At 44.8% G+C, this 18,655-nt stretch overlaps 1 protein-coding gene across 4 annotated transcripts in view; it reads left to right on the top strand.

The window, feature by feature from the left end:
- Nucleotides 1-18,655, top strand: part of ANKRD44 (ankyrin repeat domain 44) — a 158,558-nt gene that overhangs the window by 7,761 nt on the left and 132,142 nt on the right. For 3 of the 4 annotated variants that reach the window (XM_075756242.1, XM_075756239.1, XM_075756238.1), the window contains exon 1: nt 10,199-10,367. In XM_075756242.1, coding sequence (XP_075612357.1) covers nt 10,341-10,367 — 27 coding nt within the window. In that variant the 5' untranslated portion in view covers nt 10,199-10,340. Of the gene's footprint in view, nt 1-2,562; nt 2,621-10,198; nt 10,368-18,655 lie in introns of those variants that run through there. The other variant, XM_075756240.1, reaches the window with a different exon arrangement.

The following is an 18,655-nucleotide window of genomic DNA, read 5'->3' as shown; positions in this document are numbered from 1 at the left end:
CAGAAGGTTACAGAATCGCTGAAATACTGTACTGAAACATGTTGTTTCCTGTGCTAAAGGAACTACAAAACCTGCCAGGAAGTGCTGCGTGATAGGGGTGTGATTTGTAACATTATTTGTTGGAAGTACTAGTTACTTCTGCCATGGCTGGACAGCAGAGTTAAGATGTTAATGCATTATTAAATCATTAGTACTGGTATACAAGCATAAATTTGTTTCTAATGTGAAGTAAGCAATCAAAAAAGTTATATCCTGATACATTCACACAGTTTTGTTTTGAGAGAGAATGGAATGAGCTCTCACCTTGCCATTCCTCAAAGATGTAGGTTTGACATTTTTGAACTCTAACATTCATCTCCATATCTGAACACTGGCTGCTTCATGGTGCTGTTTTACTACCAGCAAGGTGCTTTTCATTCTCACTGTGCCTTGGGATTTAGGCAATTAGAGGGGAGTAAGGCAGCTGTACCATAAGCTTAGAAGCTCATTTCTAACCTGCTTTATTCTTGTAGCTGTATCAGTGCTTATGTCTGGAGATGTTAATAGTGACGTTATCTGGAGCACAGCCGTTGACCCACTCTTACGATCTTGAAAGAGGATCAGGGAAGACATCTGCACTCATGCAGAATCTTATAAATGTCCTTGAGGCATCATGCAAGTGCAAGGTCCATCTGTATGGGCTGAATCCGTAGATTTTTATCTTGGGACCAGGCACGTGTGCTGAGCATTATTTGTTCCACCCATTGCTAAGTCACAATATTGTGCAAAAGCATATTTAAGAATATACAGTGCAAGAAGAACTTTAACTATTGTGTTCTGCATATGTAAAGAGTACTTGACATTATTTTTCAAAACCATATAGTCGATATTCACGTTGTATGAAGCTCTAAAAGGCTTCTACAGTGAAAGACAAAATCCATTTTAAAGGTATTTGAATAGACTGCAACAGAGTTACTTGTTCTCGGAGTCATGACTTTCCTCTCAGATACCTTGTTCCAACTCATAAATAGCGGGTGGGCTCTTCATTTCTTAGAGGGAAAGTAGGGTTTAGTTGGAAACACTTCATATTTTGGTCTGTTGAATCTTTTTTGTTTGTTTATTGAAGACTCTCAGCAGTTCTTACCCACAGAGGCTGGGTTTTGGTAAAGAACGTGCAAGATGAACTGATATTGATGTAAGTCAGAGCAAGGTCATGAGCTATCCAAAAATCTAGTACAAATAAAACTGGTCAACCACAGGAACTTCCTATTTGTAGCACTTTCTGGTGGGCTTCACTGGTGTCAGTACATGCTGTGGACTTTCCTAGGAGGCGTTGTGCAGGCAGTGTGGCCATCAGGCAGGTCATTATAATTTCACCAACATTGTTGCAGTTAAGGACGAGTTCCTGCCTCTCTACCCTGTTTCTCTCCAGTCTCTGTAGGGCTTTAAGAGACACTCCTGACCTAAAGAAACTATTTTTTTTCCCCTCCCAGGAACACAGTAAGCCCCTGTCAAAACAACCAGTTGTTTATTCTGATGAATGTATGTAATTATTAAAAACAGAACAACCTCTTGGAGAAATGGAACTTCCATCAAATTCTTATAAATTTCTCTTTCCATTACCTTGTTTGGAAATGAAAAGGGGTTGGGGTAGAGAATGCTTTGTTTTCTTTTTCTTTGGAAACATCCTTATTTGGCATCTGTAAAGCATTTACATTCCCTAGTTCTGGATCAAAGTCCTTTCATGGCTCATGTTACTTATTTCCTTCTGTAACTGAAGCACAGAAAGAAAAATGGATTTTTCCTCCTTCAGGCTTACAGTATAAACCATTGTAAAACGTCAAATCCCAGTTTTTAGCAACGAGGTAGCGAGAGTGAGGAGTAAAACATCTCAAAATGTATAATCTGAAGAACCACCACCACCCAGTTCAGAATGAATGCTGTCAGTAAATGCGAGTCTCTGTAGCAGTTTCGAAGCATGTAGGGTAAAACTTAGTAAAACTAAACTGAGGTAACTGTGCTGCTGGATTTCCTTCGTTCTTCATGTTACAAAGGTTTGTGCTCTTCATGGGACGAACTTTGTCCTCTTCAGCCTGTGTAGCGGCTAGTACAGTTGGCCAAGTGTTGGGAAACAAACTGCAGTTGGATCAGGCACTAGAAACGTTAGAAGCAAAACAGTGTTTTCTCTTATTGTATGAGTGGCAGGATGAAATTTGGGGTCAGCAGAATTATTTTCTGATAGAACAGGGAACTCCTGTGAATCTGCTATGACACATGGTCTTGTTTTAAATTTGCGGGAGGACGTAGATAGCTTTGTTTCTGAATGCAGAACTCTTTCCAAGTCTGCCCCTCCCATTGATTCTATGCCCTGAAGAGCTTGATGTTTCTGCTTATTTTCAGAGCTGTGCTGGCTATTCCTCTGGCTTTCTGCCTTTTTGTAGACATGTGGAGCTGACCCCCATCACCCTTCAGTTTGCAGCCTTCTAGGCTGTGGCTCGTGACTTTGATTATTGGCTCTCTGCTCTTTGCAAATATTGACACACCAAAAGGGTGTATAATGGCTGTTTCTGATTTATCTTCTAGGAAAAATTTGGATGTCTATCAGTTTTGGCATGGCCTGTGATGATCCAACTAGCTTGAGGTAAGCCGGTACCATAATATATGTACCTTTTGTTCTCCTGAAAACAAATAGTAAATTCTCATCTATATTTTACTATATTTAGATATTTTAATTGGTTTGTTTCACAGACTTTCCTTCTGCAAAGTTCTAGTCTAGTGTTCCCTTTTTGTAAGGGAATGTATAGTACTGCACAGCATGTTTCATATTTAACCATAACGCAACATGGACTACAGTATGTTAGGCTGATTTGTTTCCATTAGCTTTCATCCAGCAGCTCTGAACTTAATTCAGACTTGCAGCACTCCTCCAAAAATAATGTTACTGACACCCTCTGTCACATCACTCTCCCCGCAGAGCTCTTGGCCACATTACTTCTCTGATGGAAGGGAAAAAACCTCCCTTTGGATTATGAGCTAAACCCTCACATCAGAGAGAAAACTACTCCCTCCTTGGTGGCAACTGCATGTTAGTCGCTGCATGCTCCCACGCCCCTTCTAATTAAATGTAACTTCAGGAATGGGATTTCTTTCTTCATGTGACTTGAAAAATGAAATATTTTGCTGACTTTTGGGTGCTGTGAGCAATATAGTTGAATTTGGGGAAGGAATTTGCTAGTAGAACAGTCCCAAAAGTTACCTGCGTCTTAGAGCTGGTGTTCAACTCATTAGGACCTGGCTGAGGCTCAGTCCTAGGCCCTTTGTTCCTCTCTGCACACTGAGAATGGATTGATACATATTCCTCGTTTCCAGCAATGCTCCTTGCTTCCAAGAGTGCGACCTTGGACAACCAACCTTGTTTCTTTCCAAAATTACTCTGTTTTGGCTGATAGATTTCAACATTGCTGGCATTTATCCATTGGTGTCCTGCTGGCTGTACCTAGTACCAGGCAGAAGTGAAGATTATGCAGGTATTGAGAAGTGAAAAGACCAAGGACGTGAAATCTACTAATATTAAAATAATGATAATGTCCTGATGCAACTGAGATTAAAATTTGGTATTTTATATTAGTGCGACAGTTCAATGAATTTGATCTTGAGGATGTAAGAGTAGAAGAGAAACTTCAAAGCTAGGGATTACAAATAATTAATTGCTGCAGGTTATTTACATGAAATGAGTGTATGAAGAGAGGTTGATTTCTGTCAATGATATCTTTTTAATGGGTATGACTCATTAGATAAATACAACTTGTACAATTACCTGATGTTGCACTCAGAGGGGTACACAGGATGTTTCAATGTAACAGGAATCCTACCCCCTGGAGACCATTTGCTGAATTCTTCAAAGGTCAGGCATACTTCAAAATATAAGTCAGTGGAAAATGAGGATTTAGATTTAAAAAAAAGAATATTTCAAAGCTGATGAATCACTTCAGACCATGAGCAGTGGAAGATACTGCTTTTAAAGTCCAAAGACTGTTGTCCTGAGTTGGGGGAGTGGGTAGGATTTGAATATTTTAAACTCATATATACTTACACTATGCACAAGGAAGCCCTAAACATACTTTTCTTATGTCTGCTATTTTCTCTCCATGTTTCCCCTAGAAGATTAATGACACAGGAGATTTAAGATATTGTACGTACCCATAAATGGAATAGGGCTGAGAACATAAAGTTTAAATACTGAACTTTCCTTTTTCTAACTTGGTTTTGCTAATCCTTTTTTTTTTTTTTCCCCTCACTACTTTTTCTTCTTTTTTACTCTGGTACCTTAGCACCAGTTGGTATAGAGTGTCTGTTTTGGTACAGAGTCCAGACTCCACAGCCAGGACAGCAGCTCGTAGTGTGGTAAAGTGTCCAGTGTTGGGGTTTGGTGTGTTTGGGTTTTTTTTTGTTGGAGGGATTTTTTTGTCTGTCGGAAAACTTAAAGCAGAATCAGATAACTTGGTATTTTCCAGGAAAGGAGGACAGGAGATAAAAGTTAAAACCCCAAACAAATGGCAAAATAACCCAGATTTCTCTGGCCCTCTTTATGTAATACAGGGCAGCAAAAGGCTTAGGCTTTTTCTTCTCCTCTGTTCTGTCCTCCCTGCATCATGTGAAACCTTGTCAAAAGCCTGTGGAAATCAATGTGTCTTTCTACTGACTTAACTGGTTTCTAGATTGAGCACCGGGCTACATGACAAATTGCTGAAAATTTTGTTGCAGTCTCTTGTCTGGGATGGTAAAGATAGATATGTATTTGCACAGGCCACTAACACATCACTGTAAGAACTGAAGTGAGCCTAACGCTTACTGCTGTCAGTGAAATCTTCCCCTTTTGCAGAGAGGTGTTTCTAGACGTGTAACCAGAAAGGAGTAGCCCCAGCTTAGCCTGTCTAGTTGTCATCTGCCCTAATTGCTCCCATTTTCAATACCTAGTGCTAGTTACATGCACATCTGGAAGAGAGGTACTAGCTAGGACCAACACCTTAACATATGGGGGAGTTCCTTTTTGGTTAACACAGCAGAAGTCTGCAATAGTTATGATTTTAGCTTCAAATTCACAGTTTCCAGTTGTATCATATGTCTAAGCCTCTCTGTGCGTTAACTACATGGCTGCAGAAGAATAATCAAAAAGTATATGAAATGAGGAGGCCTGTGTCTGGATGAGAGGAGGTGTTGCTTAGGTCTTCTCCCTTCTCTGCCCTTACCAGTGAATTGATTAATTCTGTTTGATTCCTTCCCCTGTGTAAATACTAAGCAAGGAGGAAAAAGAACTTAATGATATAAAAAGAATCTCCCATGGGAAAAAATAATAAATTCTGCCTTGTGAAAATAAATCACAGAAGGGAGAAGACTTCAAGGGGGCAATGATGAGCAGCTTTGAAGCACCTGCTGAGGTGACTGCCCTCCTCCCCCCCACCCCCCCACCCCCCCCCCAATCACGCTGTGTGCTGTACCAGTGCAGGAGAGGGAAATGGTGACAGCAATAATTAGTTACCGTCTCTGGTGTTTCACTTGCCCAGTCTCCTGCTGTGGCCGGTGTTTGCCGTTCTATTTCAAATTCACACAGCTCTGTATGTTTTTGGTTGTTTCTACCACTACAGTCTCGTAATGATGCTTATACGTCACTCTGACTCCCACCGAGTCTGTAAAGGGGGAAGAAAGCACAGCAGGATGTTTATGCACTGCTGTTAGAGGATAGGCAACAGGTAGAGACCAGAGGCATGCTAGATACCTGAAGTCATCAGAAATGGTTAGAGATAACAAATGTATCTTTTGCCATCAGTCCTGTCTTTCATCCATTCTCAACAGTGGCAAATAAACACCGCTAAGGAATATGCTGACTGTATGTACTTCAGCTTTCTTCATGAGGCAGGAGCCAAACATGCGTCTAGGAGCAATTGCACCCTCCATCTGTGAGTGATCATCTTGCTTAAATACAGCAGCAGACCTGACTGGAGAGCAAAACAGGGCCGAGCCCTTCCCCTTCCTCTGCTGCTCAGCTGTGAAGGCAGAGCAGGAGCGGGGAGGAGGGTGGTGGTGCAGACTTTTGGCTGCCTTAAAGTGACCACATCCTGTTAAGCTGCAGAAACAACAGACTAACGCAGAGATCTGTCTGTCTGAGATGTAGGAGCGCTTGTGGGAACCCAGCAGATAATTTGCAGGCGAGTTTGTATTGCTGCAGGAGGAACAGAGGTGCAGGGAGAACTCTTGACCGTGATCCTGTGCTTGGTCTCCCACCCACATCCTGGTTCTCTGTAGCATTTAAGTACGGTGCAAATGGCTTTATTTCAACAAGGTTGCTTTCTTTTCCTCTGGTGCAGCTCCGAGATACTGTTTTCCTGATGCTGTGTGGGAAGACTAACACTAAGTCTGTGATGGCAGAGTAATGCTTAGAGCAGCAGCCAGTGGCCTTTACCTGAGATCCTTCCCCAGCTGCACCTCGAAGGTGGGCGGATTTCCCTGTACAAGCAGGAAGCCAGGCACCGCAAGACTGAGTTGGTTGCCCAGAATCACACAGGAGCACCGTGGCATGAGGGAGAATTGATAGTGAATCTCTCAAGTCCTAAGTCAGTGCCCAAATCAAGACTTGCAATATTACACCATGTGAAAGTAGCATGTGAGATCTTAACAAAGAGTAGATCGTTTATGCTGATGCTTAAGTCCTGTTGAAGTCATATGTTTAAGTCTAAGCGTGCCTGGGAGTTTTGCTGAGCCCAAGCTGGTATAAGAATGCTAAGTGCTTTCCTGACACAAAATGTGAATGAGGAAGTGGCTCATGCATGTACGACTGCTAATAGCAAATGGCGTTCATCCAGTTTCAGATGGAACTGGAGGAACTTTGGTTTTGCTGGGGACAAAAAAAAAAAAGGGAGAGGCCTGTTACAGTGGGCCAGTATCCTACAGAGCCCTGTTGTGTTGTCACCAGAAGATCAAGAAATCTCAGTGTGGGCAACTGCAAAATTTGGGGCAGTTCTGTTCTTCCTGGCTGTTGGCCAGAAATTGTTTAAGTGCTAAAGTTCAAGACTTCGTATTCCTATTTTGCTTTTTAAAATATGTAATGGGAGGGGTGTTTGTGTTTCAAGAGTTGAACTGGATGCACAGAGTCGTCTTAAGATTTGGCATGGGTCAGTAAGGAACAAATGCACCAACCATCCTTAGAGGGTTTCTTTCCACTTCCATGTCAGAGGCGCAGTGTAGCCCTAGGGCTTTTTCCTTTCCAAATACAGCTTTAATCCAAGATGACAATACCTGGCAAGCTCAAGTATATTCTCATTAAGGCTGTTGCACACCTGTTTTGATGATACTTGTTAATGTCTCAGTATGGAAAGTCAGCATGATGCTACAGGTTTGAGAGTTGCAGGTATGACCATTACTCGAAAAATTAGCTCTGGATACTAATGTCTTTGTGCCTCTTCCCCAAAAAGACAGTTGAGCATACTACATTGTTTCAGGTGAAAATGTGCTATGAAATTACTGTTATGTACCAGCCAGGACTAAGAAGTTGTTGAGTAAAATAGCTCAGAAAAGGGAGTTGATTCTGCATGTGAAGTCAGAAGCCTGTAATGTAGCTGTTTGTGCTATTTTGTGAACAGGAGAGGAGGATGTTGTACTTTCAGAGAAATCTTGGGCTCCTTTACTGTGATGGTAGTGATTGTAGCACTGTGACCAATCTTGGCAGTTCATGCAAATGACACTTTAAATGGATAGTGTAAATGTAATTGTAAGGACCTCTCTAAACTGAGTACTGCCCTGTTAGTAGGGGATGCGAACACTTTCTGTTGTCCTGCGTGCCCCAGGGGACCTTCCCAAGGAGCGGCGTCATAGATGGTTGGTCCTGCCAGACACCATCCTGTGACACCTCTCCTGGCACAAGACTCTGCTTGTTGGGAACAAAAAACTTCAGAAAAATGCTTTAACACTAGCTCACATCTAGCCCAATTATTTCCTCCCAAGGAACTGGGCTCCTACCGCATCAGATTTCCATTCAGATGGCATACCATCAGCTTAGCTCCCCGACAGGAGATTGTCAGGAATCCCAATGAAGTTACAAGGGTTTGTACGAGATTCTAAGATCCGAAAGTGAGGGGAGCAAAATGCAAATCTGAAAAATCATTTTCTCTCATGTATCTGTTTAACTGCAGGGGGAATGCTGTGGTGAATGCTAAGTCTTTGGAAACAGGCCTTTACAATGGAAAACAATAAAACAGACCTTTCCTTATAATGCTGAAAGTTCCCTCCATTTTTCCTCTTCATTTTTTTGCTTGCTTTCAGCTGGAAGCTAACTTCTGCTTACTTCTGACCTCTGTGTGGTGAGCGTGTGTTTCGACAGAGCCTGGGAGCAGGCTGTCAGAGCAGAATTTCTGGATTCAATCAGTGGGACGCAGAAAGGCTCTGGTCCTTGGTGCATGGCAGCGCAGGGCAGCCAACTGCCCTTCTTAGCACGTGGTTTGACACACAACAAATCCGCTGATGCAAATGTAATGCTTCTAGGTGTTCTGGCATGATGAAGACCATAAGGGGTGAAGATACTAAAAAGAAAAAACTGAGTTCATACATTCTTAACAAGTACTGGAATCTCTCTTGCCGCTTTTTTATGTTGTTCTTTAAAAGATTGATTTATATTAACACTGTTTTTCCATGAAGACCACTTTAAAATAGGTGGAGTCAAAATGTGTTGTAACTTGTATGTTATTTTTAATCCCCATTTATAATGATGCCTCAGAAGCCTGAAACCAACATCTGTTTCCTTCTTGGATTGGTTTTCTTCTATAGAAGACACTTCCTTTTTTTTTTTTAAACTACTTAGTCACCCCGTTCTGTAATCAAAGGTTGAAAAGTGATAAATCACAGTTACATCAGATGTGTCACAGGGAACACAGGGAGCTTGTTACTGGAGAATCTAACTTGTGGAGAAATACCTGGCCTCTTTGTGCAACATGGAGGAGGGGAAGAGGGATTCTTCAATCCTTTGCTCTTCAGTTACGTGTCCTTGGAAGAATGTAATTACCCTCATTACCTTCACTGTGTTTGTATCTCCTGTTGTAGTGCATTATGCCAATGATTTTAATCAAATAACATACTCCAGGGATTTGTCAGCTCATGGGGGCGAGAAAGAATTTACCCCTTCATGCTTTTTTTTTTTTTTTTTTTTTTTTTTAGTTCTTCCCCACCACCTTATGTCTTGCTGACAGCCACATTGGAGGGTGGAACAGAAGTTTCCCCCAGGAACAGTGGATGATGCTCATTTTCCTCTGTAGCACAGGACAGGGGCTGTGGGGCTTGTGTGCTTGTTGAAAAAGAAGTACAGTTTATCTGGTGTGCTAGGTCTTGAAAAGTGAAATGATATATTGAGTATAAAAAGTCTTGGACTTGTCAGGAGTTACCAGATTCTTGCAAGGCAGCTGTTAAAACTATATAATCCAAAAAGAGGTAAAAAACTTTGAAAGACTTGATACCACATCTGACTTTCCCTCTAACAGTTGTGCCTGTTTGATGGGAGTTGACAGACAGTTCCTCTACATACGCACGTACACAGGGGGAAAAAAAGGGAAAGGTAAAGGCCCCGGCTTCCCCTTTTACAGGGCTTTAGCAGAGCACGTTTCCCGCTTTCCCTCAGCGTGGTGGGAACCGCAGCGGGCCTGCAGGCCCTGGTCTTCATGGGAGCGAAGGCCTGGAGCCCAAGGGCGGGTCCCCGCCCGGCAGCCCCTCTGCAGCGGGACGGGGCAGCACGCGCGGCCTGCCGCGAGGACAGCCGCTGTGACGAGGCACTACCCTCTCCCTGAGGGGGCTGCGGGCGCTCGGGTTTCGCCCCTCCCGCCTCCAGACCGGCAGCAGCCAGCCTCTCGGGTCCCGCCCGCGGCGTGCCGCAGGTGCCCCCCGGGGACCGTCGGCTACGGTCCGGCCCGGGCCCGCCGGTCAGAGCCGCCCCCCCCGGGGTGCGGGGCGGGTCCGGGCGGCGGGGCAGGCCCTGCCTGGGGCGGTGCCGTCCCTCAGCCCGGCCACCGCCGCCCCTCGCGCTGCCCGGTGGGGCGGGGGCGCCGAGAGCCCCCCCGGGGCCGGCCCTGCGCTCCGCTCCGCGCAGGCACCGGCCGCCCGCGCGAACAAAGGCGGCGGCAGGCGGCGGTGCGGCCCGTGAGCGGCAGCCCGCCCGCCCCTGCTTCCTGGGCCGGGCTGGGCGAGGCGAGGCGGCCTCCCCGCCCCGCCCCGCCGGCGCGGAGCGGAGCCGCTGCTGCCGCCGCCGCAGCAGCAGCGCCGGTCGTGGGGCGCGCTCGCCTCCCGTCGCAGGAGCTGCATGTGCGCGGGAGGAGCGGCGGAGGATGGCAGTGCTCAAGCTCGCCGACCAGGTGGGCGCTGCGGGGCGAGTCGGAGCGGGGCGGCGGGCTCTTCCTCAGCCGCGGGCGGGAGCGGGGCGGCGGGCTCTCTCTTAGTGTCAGCCTGCTACGGTAGCAACCCCGGCCCGGCTCCGCGTTGTGTGGGGCGGCCGAGCCGCCGCGGGGAGGCCCTTCTCCTCAGCCGGGGGCTCGGCGGGCTCCGGAGCGGAGGCGGCCGCGGCCGCACCGTGAGCGGCGCGGTCCCCCGTTCCTCAGAGGCGCCGCCGCTCGCCGTGTGGTGCCGGTCCCCGCTGCCCCCGGCCCGCCGCCCGCCACAGATACGCTTCTCTTCCCCTCCCGGCGGACATTGTCTCTACCCGCGCAGGCGGGCCGGGGGTCGGGGCCGGGCAGGGGGCAGGTCGCCGGGCGTCGCGGGCAGCCGAGTACTCGCCTCAGGCGCTTGCTCGGCCCCCGCCGCGTAGCCGAGCGTGCCGCCGGCGTCCCGCAGTCTTCGGTGAAATCCTGACATCTCCTATCGGCGGGGTGCGATGAAGTGGCTCGTTTCGAAAGGCCTCTCGGCTCTGCTTATCCTTCCTTGGGATTTTCACTGCCGTACCATACGGATAAATTATTTTTCCTGTCGCCTTTTTACTTAGAAAGCGCCTTTTCAGTTTTGCTATCGCCGTTTTTGCAGGCTGCTAGGAAAAAACATAGTATTAAACTCTTAGATCGTGTTAAATTTAGTAATGGGCAGACAGCTGTAATCAGCTTTAAAGTATTTCTTATCACTAGTAGTTAAAAGCACTTAAAAACATTTAGTAAATTGATATTAGGGTTCCCACATCCTGATTTATCCACATACTCTACCAACTGTTACACACTTTGCATGCTTTAATCTGCTATTTTTAATTTAATGTGGTCTGCCTGTGATCTGCAGCGTGGGTGTCCTGCAAGCCTTGGACTTTCCTGTTGGGTTCAGAAGGACTGTCTGCAGCCAGCCTCTCTCCACATACCCCTTACTTAAAGATCACAAGCCTCTCTCGCAGTCTATTTATGCTTTTCTAAGAAAATCTTCCACTCGCACAAAGCCATTACGTAGCACGTTGAAAAGAGTTTTGAAAGAAAAAAAGGATAAAGCCGCTTCTAAAGTAAAAGCGGAGTCTGTGACCAAGCACAGTCTGTAACCTGTTTTTGTGTGTAAGAGAAGGCAGTATTTATGGGCTGTCTCCTGACATGTCCCTCGAACATCCTCATCTTTAGATGCGGTGCTTATGACTGGCAAAGAAAATGTTACACACTGTGAGGCTTTGCCACCCTGTGGTGTACAGACTGAGTCCATAAATAAGGAGATTCAGGTAGGACCTGCATATTAAAAATCTAAACAGCAAGCATTAATATTAAAAATACATATGTTACAGGGACCAAAATTGTACCATTTCAGTGCTTTTCACATGTTTAATGAAACCTTTGAATTTACTGCCTTTAGAGTTTTTAAACCTTTGCTGAAATCTTGCAGCAAGGATTTTGCTTCAACAGCAGCAGAAGTCAAAACAGGTTTAAGTCAAGTGGATCATGTCTTGATGAAGTCTGTATTGCTATAAAAAACAATGACAGGCTGTTGTCTCAGCGTTCTCCCTTCTCTCCTGAGAACCCTCAAAGCTGAGAGTTGAGGCTCCTTAGAGCTGCCACTATGTCCCTGCAGCGCGCCTGCTTTGGGGATGCTCAAAATATTGGTGGATGCTCATGGTGATTCCTGGTCAGGCTGCAGCCTGGGACACGATGTAACAGACTGATAGTTGTTCTTTGTGGGTATGTGTCTTCTGTCATTTATGAAGAGATATCTTGGTCTACCTGTACTCATTCTACTGGTTCTCTTGATTTTCTTCAGTTTCTTCACCAGATCTTTTTCTTTCACTTCTGAGAGACTGGAGAAGGGGGAGGATACGTTCAAAGCTGGCTGTGGTGCTTCCTCTTAAACCGGGTGCAGAAGTTTATGTGTGCCTGTTTCTGTGTATTCAGAGCAGCTGTAACCAAGGCACTGGGGCTGCAACAGCAGCTCTGTGTGCATCAGGCCAAGCTGTACTTTTCATCTACATCAGGTTTGAAGAGCATCGTCCCCAGGCTGGCCCGCCTCTAAGTAGAAGAGGCACGGTAGCAGCAGTCCCACATGTTTATAGGCAGTTGCAGGCAAAACAGAGGTGAAGCTAGGGCAAAGAGTGATATGCCTGGGAAGATTTACATTCCTGTAACAACTCCTGCCTGTGCTCAGACTTGCTGAGGCTGCAGGAGGAGGCTCCTTCTGTATGTCTTCCTGCTCTTGAGGATTGAGGCAATTGTGGCAGCGATAACATGCAGCGATTCAGGAAACTGTTTCCTTTTGCTTAAACATCAGAGGCCACAGCAGTCTGTGTGCTTGCAGGCTCCTGCAATGGGAATTACAGCACGTAAGACACTGTGTACCACCGCTGCTGTGAACACGGGCTGCTTTTTGTGCACTGGGTGTCCAGTCTGGTTCAGGTCTTAGTTGCGATGCTCGGGGGAGGTTGACTCCGAACCTGAGAGCTCTCTCCTCTGCTTGTCATTGTGATTTGTGTAGCGCCTGCTTTCCTCTGGATCTGTGACTTGCTTGACCAGTGAGGAGAGCTTCATGTAAGAGAAGACTAGGGAACCCCCACGCTGAGAGTTTAAACACACATTTCTCTAAGTAACCTGTTTCCTCTTTGCCTCCATTCTTGGCTTCTCTTAGTAACTGCGTCTAACAGCACAAAGAGCATTTTAGACAGATGAGAAACTAATCACACCATTTTTATACAGGCTTTGAAGATAGACAGACTTTCATTATTGCTTCTTTTTTGATATAGCTGAAAGGTGCCAAGGTATTGCTACGTTTAATCCTTCAAAGAGATTATCGGCACTATCTGTTTGGCTGCACTCAATCGTTAGGCAGGAGAGCTTAGTTTAAGAGTTTAGCATTAGTAGAGTTTAGAATTAGTGTAGGTTACTTGAATTTGCTTCCGGTGATGGTAATTGGTAGCTCATCAGCTGGGCCACGAGAAACCCTTAAATCCTTTAACCACAGGAAGTGTGTTCTACCATCATTTGTTTCTGTATGAATTTTTTCGAGGCCTTTCTTTCCTCAGTAACCCCCGCTAGCCATTTTTAAATGACTAAACGTTGAGCTGGAAACAACCTAAGATAATTAATGAAACTTAAATGCCTAGGATTGTAATCTGTCTGTAGTGGTGTGCCTGTGCAGTTGTAAATGTTCTGATGTTTTAAATATTTAAGTTGTCATATACAAATATTACAAAGCTTACTCTAAATCTTAAAACTTGTATCCATTCCTTTTTTTTTTTTTTTACTGTCTCTGCAGTGAATGTTGATTACAGCAAGCATGCAAATTGCTTTAAGGACTGAAAAAAAAATTGAATTCTAAAAATTATTGTTATATTGTTCCCCATACAGTTTATTGGTTGTACCTTTTCCATTTTGCTAAGTGTTAGTGGTTTATATTACATGAGGGTGCAGTTATATGTGATAAAAGCCTTTGCATTTAAGCTGGAGTTCAGAAGCAGCAGAAGACAGGTGCTTCAACAAGTGAGTGGCCAGAGGCTTTCAGGTGTGAGTTGCACTGACACAGCTCGAGCCTCGCTCTGCGTGTGATGGGGCATGAAACCCTTGCTGTGCCCCTCAGGTGCTGCTTGAGGAAACCTGCTTGCTGCAGCTCTTCATTCCTTCCTGTATTTTGAGCTGCTGTTCTCTCCTTCTCATGAGTCTCCTTTCTCCTTCACCAAAGCTATCTAAGGGTGAAAGTATCAATTGTTTTTTGATTTTTATGGCTGCTTTTTGAGCAGTATTTGTTGTCTGGACCCACTTCTGTCCTCTGAGTAACCAGTAGATGCAGGGTGCTTCCTGCCACCGCTTTCCCTGCCCACTGCCTGCAGTTCTTCATACGGCTTATTCTTTGTACTTGCACTGAATAACTTGGTTTCTTGAGAAATGTTTGTTTGCCACTTGCAAACTTTTCAAGAGAAAGCCTGTTAGTCAAAGTCTTGCTGAGTGTGCTTTTAATCTTCAGGGTTTCCATTGACGGTTCTGGGCAGCAAACACAGACAAATGCTCCTGTCAGCGTTCTGTTGAGAGGGTAAAATATGTTAAAATATTTCTCTATGTAAACTTCTGTGAGTTAGCTTTTGGGAAATTATTTTGGAAGAATCTAAGTTTCTGTAGTGTCTCCATCTCACTTCCAGGCATACCTTGCCAGCTGAGGCCCTCCTTGCAGGACTGATAGCAGTGCCCACAGGCCTGCAGGTTGTCTCTGAAGCTAACTCCGTCCTCTTCTTCCTCTTGAAAGCCGATGAAGTCGCTCCATGTGTGCCTTTGTTTGACTTGGGGTGCCAGCTCTCTGCCTGCACAGACTGGGTTGCCTTTGCGCACCTTGGCACAAATGTGCCCATCGTGTGGTGTTGGAGGCAGTGACGGTCGGAGCAGCTCCTGCGCAGGGACTTCCTGCTTGTCGATGTCTGTCAGAGACTGATGCAAGCTCTCCACTGCCCGGTTGTTGATTATAGTTATGCACCTTTATGGGGAAATGTATCATTCTGTCTTTGAAAGACACTGAGAATGTTTTCTATAAACAAAAATAAAATGGGAAGTTACCTAGAGGTGAAGCCTGCGTAGCTACTTTTAAGAGATGTAGTATTTAGTGTTTTTATGCCTGCGCTGCCAAATTTGGTGGGAAGCTTGCTGTAGATGTGAGATAGACTCAGGCTCTGTCTAGCCTTGAGCCTCTGCACCTGAGGGGTCAAAATTTACTGTGACTTCAGTGTCACCGGCTCACGACCTGTATGTACAAAACAACAGAATCATTTTTGGGCTGCCCTTACAAAGCATGCATATGCATGCATAAGGGTAATGAAGCCCAGATAAATGGTTAGTGTGTGCACTTAGGCTGCTATTAACTGCAAAACCTCATCCCGTCTCCTGGTATTTTGCCTGTTGTCTTGATTGCTGAGAGTAATGCAGTGTGACTAGAACTGAAAGAACCATTTCTCTCCCTCCCTTTCCCAAATGTTTTCCTGTGTTTGACAGTTCTCCACTGACCATCAGGATAATTTTTATTATGGTCACAGAGAAACAGCTTTAAACAGATGTTTAAATAATTTTAAACAGATGTCAAGGATCATAAAAAATCGGCTGGGCAAAAACTGGAGTTGTGTCTGAATACACTTAAAACCAAAATGAATAAAACAGTAACAAATAACCTCCTAACAAAACCAATTAAATTTCCAAATGATGGCATGTCTCTAACTTTTTTCAGAATCATTCAATTGGCAAGACTGTCTTTCTGCATATCCTTTCTCTCTGACAAGTAAAAGCATCTGAGAAGATGCCCCTGAATCTGCTGTATAAAATAGGAGTAATGAACCTGTGCCCTGTGGCCACAGACCGCCCTCGGTTTAATTTTGTGTGGTATGAGGTCCACAGTTCCTTCCCTCCTCGTATTATTGCTAGATAATACTAAGGTTTATATTAATTTGCAGGCCGCTGACTGTTTTTGAAAGGGCTCGCAGCAAGGAAGAGATAATCCATTTTAGTACAAAATGCTCAGGTAGCCACAAATCAAAGGTAACTGTGGGGAAGGAAGAAGGAGGAATTTACCCACAAGAGTGTTTCTATTTTATTTCTTGTGAAATGAAAATGTGGCTGGACCAAAATAACTCCATCGTGGCAGCCATTGGCTTTCTAGAGCTATGATGTTCCTAGGCATGCCATACATACTGTGAGATGTGGCTCCATGTGTTTTAAAATAAAATAAAATAAAAAATTTGGAAAAAATGGGATGTACCAGCATTCCTGCCCTTGTTCAGACCTGTAGGAAAGATGGTCACTGCCATCTGGTATAGATAGCACCTGAGCTCTGACACATAGAATCATTTAGGTTGGAAAAGACCTTTAAGATCATCAAGTCCAACCATTAACCTAACACTGCCAAGTCCACCACTAAACCATGTCCCTACATGTCTTTTAAATGCCTCCAGGGATGGTCGTGTTTGGGGAGGGGGGGAAAGCTTTGAGCAGCCAAAGAGAGCAAGATACAGGCTGGAAAAGGAAGCTGCTTGCTTTTTTTGGTCATGGCTTCTGCAATAAGTATCACTTTCTGATAGTTTTGTAGCTTGTTTCAAGGTAAACAAGAAGAGCTTTAATCAGGAGAATTTGTGGAGTGGTGTAGCATGTTCAAGTCTATCATAGATACTTCTTTAGCAGAGAAATCCTCCAGAAGTTTGCTATTTGGTAAAACTGTTGTGTAGTGGTTGCACCTAGATGCCTGGGCTGTTTTGAGGGTGTGTGTGCCTGTCATGTTAGGATGTTAGTTTTCTTGATTTGCAGATGGCATGCAGCAAAACTTACCCTCCTGTGCACACTTGAGGTGTGGTATTTTATCCCTGCATGACAAGTGCCTCATGACCTCTTCCTGCTCATCTCTTAAATGAAGATGTGGTTGTCATGACTACATTTAGTGGAGAAATAAATGTTCCTCCCAGCTTGGGTGCTTGTGTACCGGCTTGGTTTGGGCAAGGTGGTGGTTTTATCCGGATCTTTGCTTGAGGGTGGGCAGATGATTTCTATGATCTGGGTATAAAAGTGCCCAATCTGAGGCTACCTGGTCACTGAACACAGTGGCTGCTGGTGCTGTGGCTCTCCTGGGCATGGTTTTGAGCCGGTGCTGCTCCATTGACAGCACCACAGCAGTGCTGTCAATCATATGCCGGTCTTGGAGGCAAATCTCTGAAAGCCAGCAAAGAAAACTTTTAAGTCTTGTTTCTAGAGGTCTGGGTGTAGCTGATCCTATTTGTTCGCTGCCAGAGAGGCAGAGACTGAGATGTGCTGGCGGGAAGGGTTTCCCTGTGCTGGCTCAGTGCTCTGCAGTGTGTTCACCTGGAGGAGCTGGCCTGTGCACCTTCCCCTCTTCCTAAAGCTGCCCCCCCAGTCAGCAGATCTCTGACTGCTTGCTTGAGAAACAAACAGCTTACTCTTTAGGAGCTATCGTTTCAGACTGTCTGCAGGCTTAGGCAATATTTGTACGAAATAATTAATGCTTCAGCATATTATGTTTTTAGGCTTCTTTTTAATCTCTGTTGTCTATAATTTTTTTCTTTCAGTGGTACTAATACAGGTTCTAGTGTCATCAGATGATATTGTAGGTATAAGCCTATTAGGCAAATGTTTCACAGTATATTCTGATAATGTTGACCATTTCTTCTGTTTTTTATTCCTGTTTTTCTGCTTGAATACCCTGCTTCACATATGTTCTGCAACACAGGCAGCAATACTGGTGAGCTAAACTTACTGGCAGAATACCTCTGTATTTTAACCATTTAGTTTGAATGCTTATGAGCTGTAAAATGTTACTTTTTCAGCTGTTCCCATTTTTAAGTTAACAGTTTTTTTCCAGAAGTACATATCTGACATTTGTCACTTTTTCTGTTAGCTGGAAAGCTTGGGGCTGGAAAGTTCCCACAGCTGCTGTCAGTGGCTTCAGCGTTCTTTCAATTGCTGCGCTAGAAACATGTAGCAGCATGCTCTTGGAGCCCTTCAGCCTGGTGATGGGTGGGAATCAAAGCATTACAAAATTACATTTAAAGGGGGGGGGGAAATTATTTTGCAGTTTTATCCAAGGGTTTGAGGTCATTATTGAAGTTTGCAAGGAGTTGGTCGACAAATTACAGCATCTAGTTGTGGCTAGGTAATTGTGACATTCTGAAAAAGTACATGCTTTTTGATGACAGACATTTGCATGTGTTTTGCTTTTGGGGGAAGAAAAGTCTTTCCTGGCTGCAGATGTACAACCAAAAATGGAGGCTGTTTAATACGTTTTCTGCCATGCAGTGCTGAACCTCCTAGCCTAATGTAGGCTTGTCTGCTTGATGTTTGTACTTTGTCTTATGAGCTGGTTTTATGTATGGACATGCATTTTTGTGCTGGAGTTATTTGTGACGGCTTGCTTACTTATTTTAAAAAGAGTACTTGGGAGGAATGCCCTCACAAAGCTCCAGCTTCCTCCTCGCAGCTGCGTGCTACTGTGTCTTTATGAGGAAGTAAGCAAAACCATAATGGTTGACTTCTGCACATGGTCTTAACAGATGTACCTGACGGCATCTATTTACTGTGCTAAGGCTTTAACTTTTTTGCCTAAAGGAGCTGGTTTCTCCTGAAGACCCCTTCTACTGTTGAATTATGACTGTGTAGGGTTGCTCTGAGGGCCACGTGTTGATATCCTTAATGATACAGTGCAAATAATCACTAGTGATGAATAATTT

Source organism: Balearica regulorum, chromosome 6, assembly GCF_011004875.1.
Source record: "Balearica regulorum gibbericeps isolate bBalReg1 chromosome 6, bBalReg1.pri, whole genome shotgun sequence".
Lineage (NCBI taxonomy): Eukaryota > Metazoa > Chordata > Aves > Gruiformes > Gruidae > Balearica > Balearica regulorum.
Note: the sequence above shows the minus strand (reverse complement) of the source record. Positions and strands in the feature narration are given on the sequence as shown.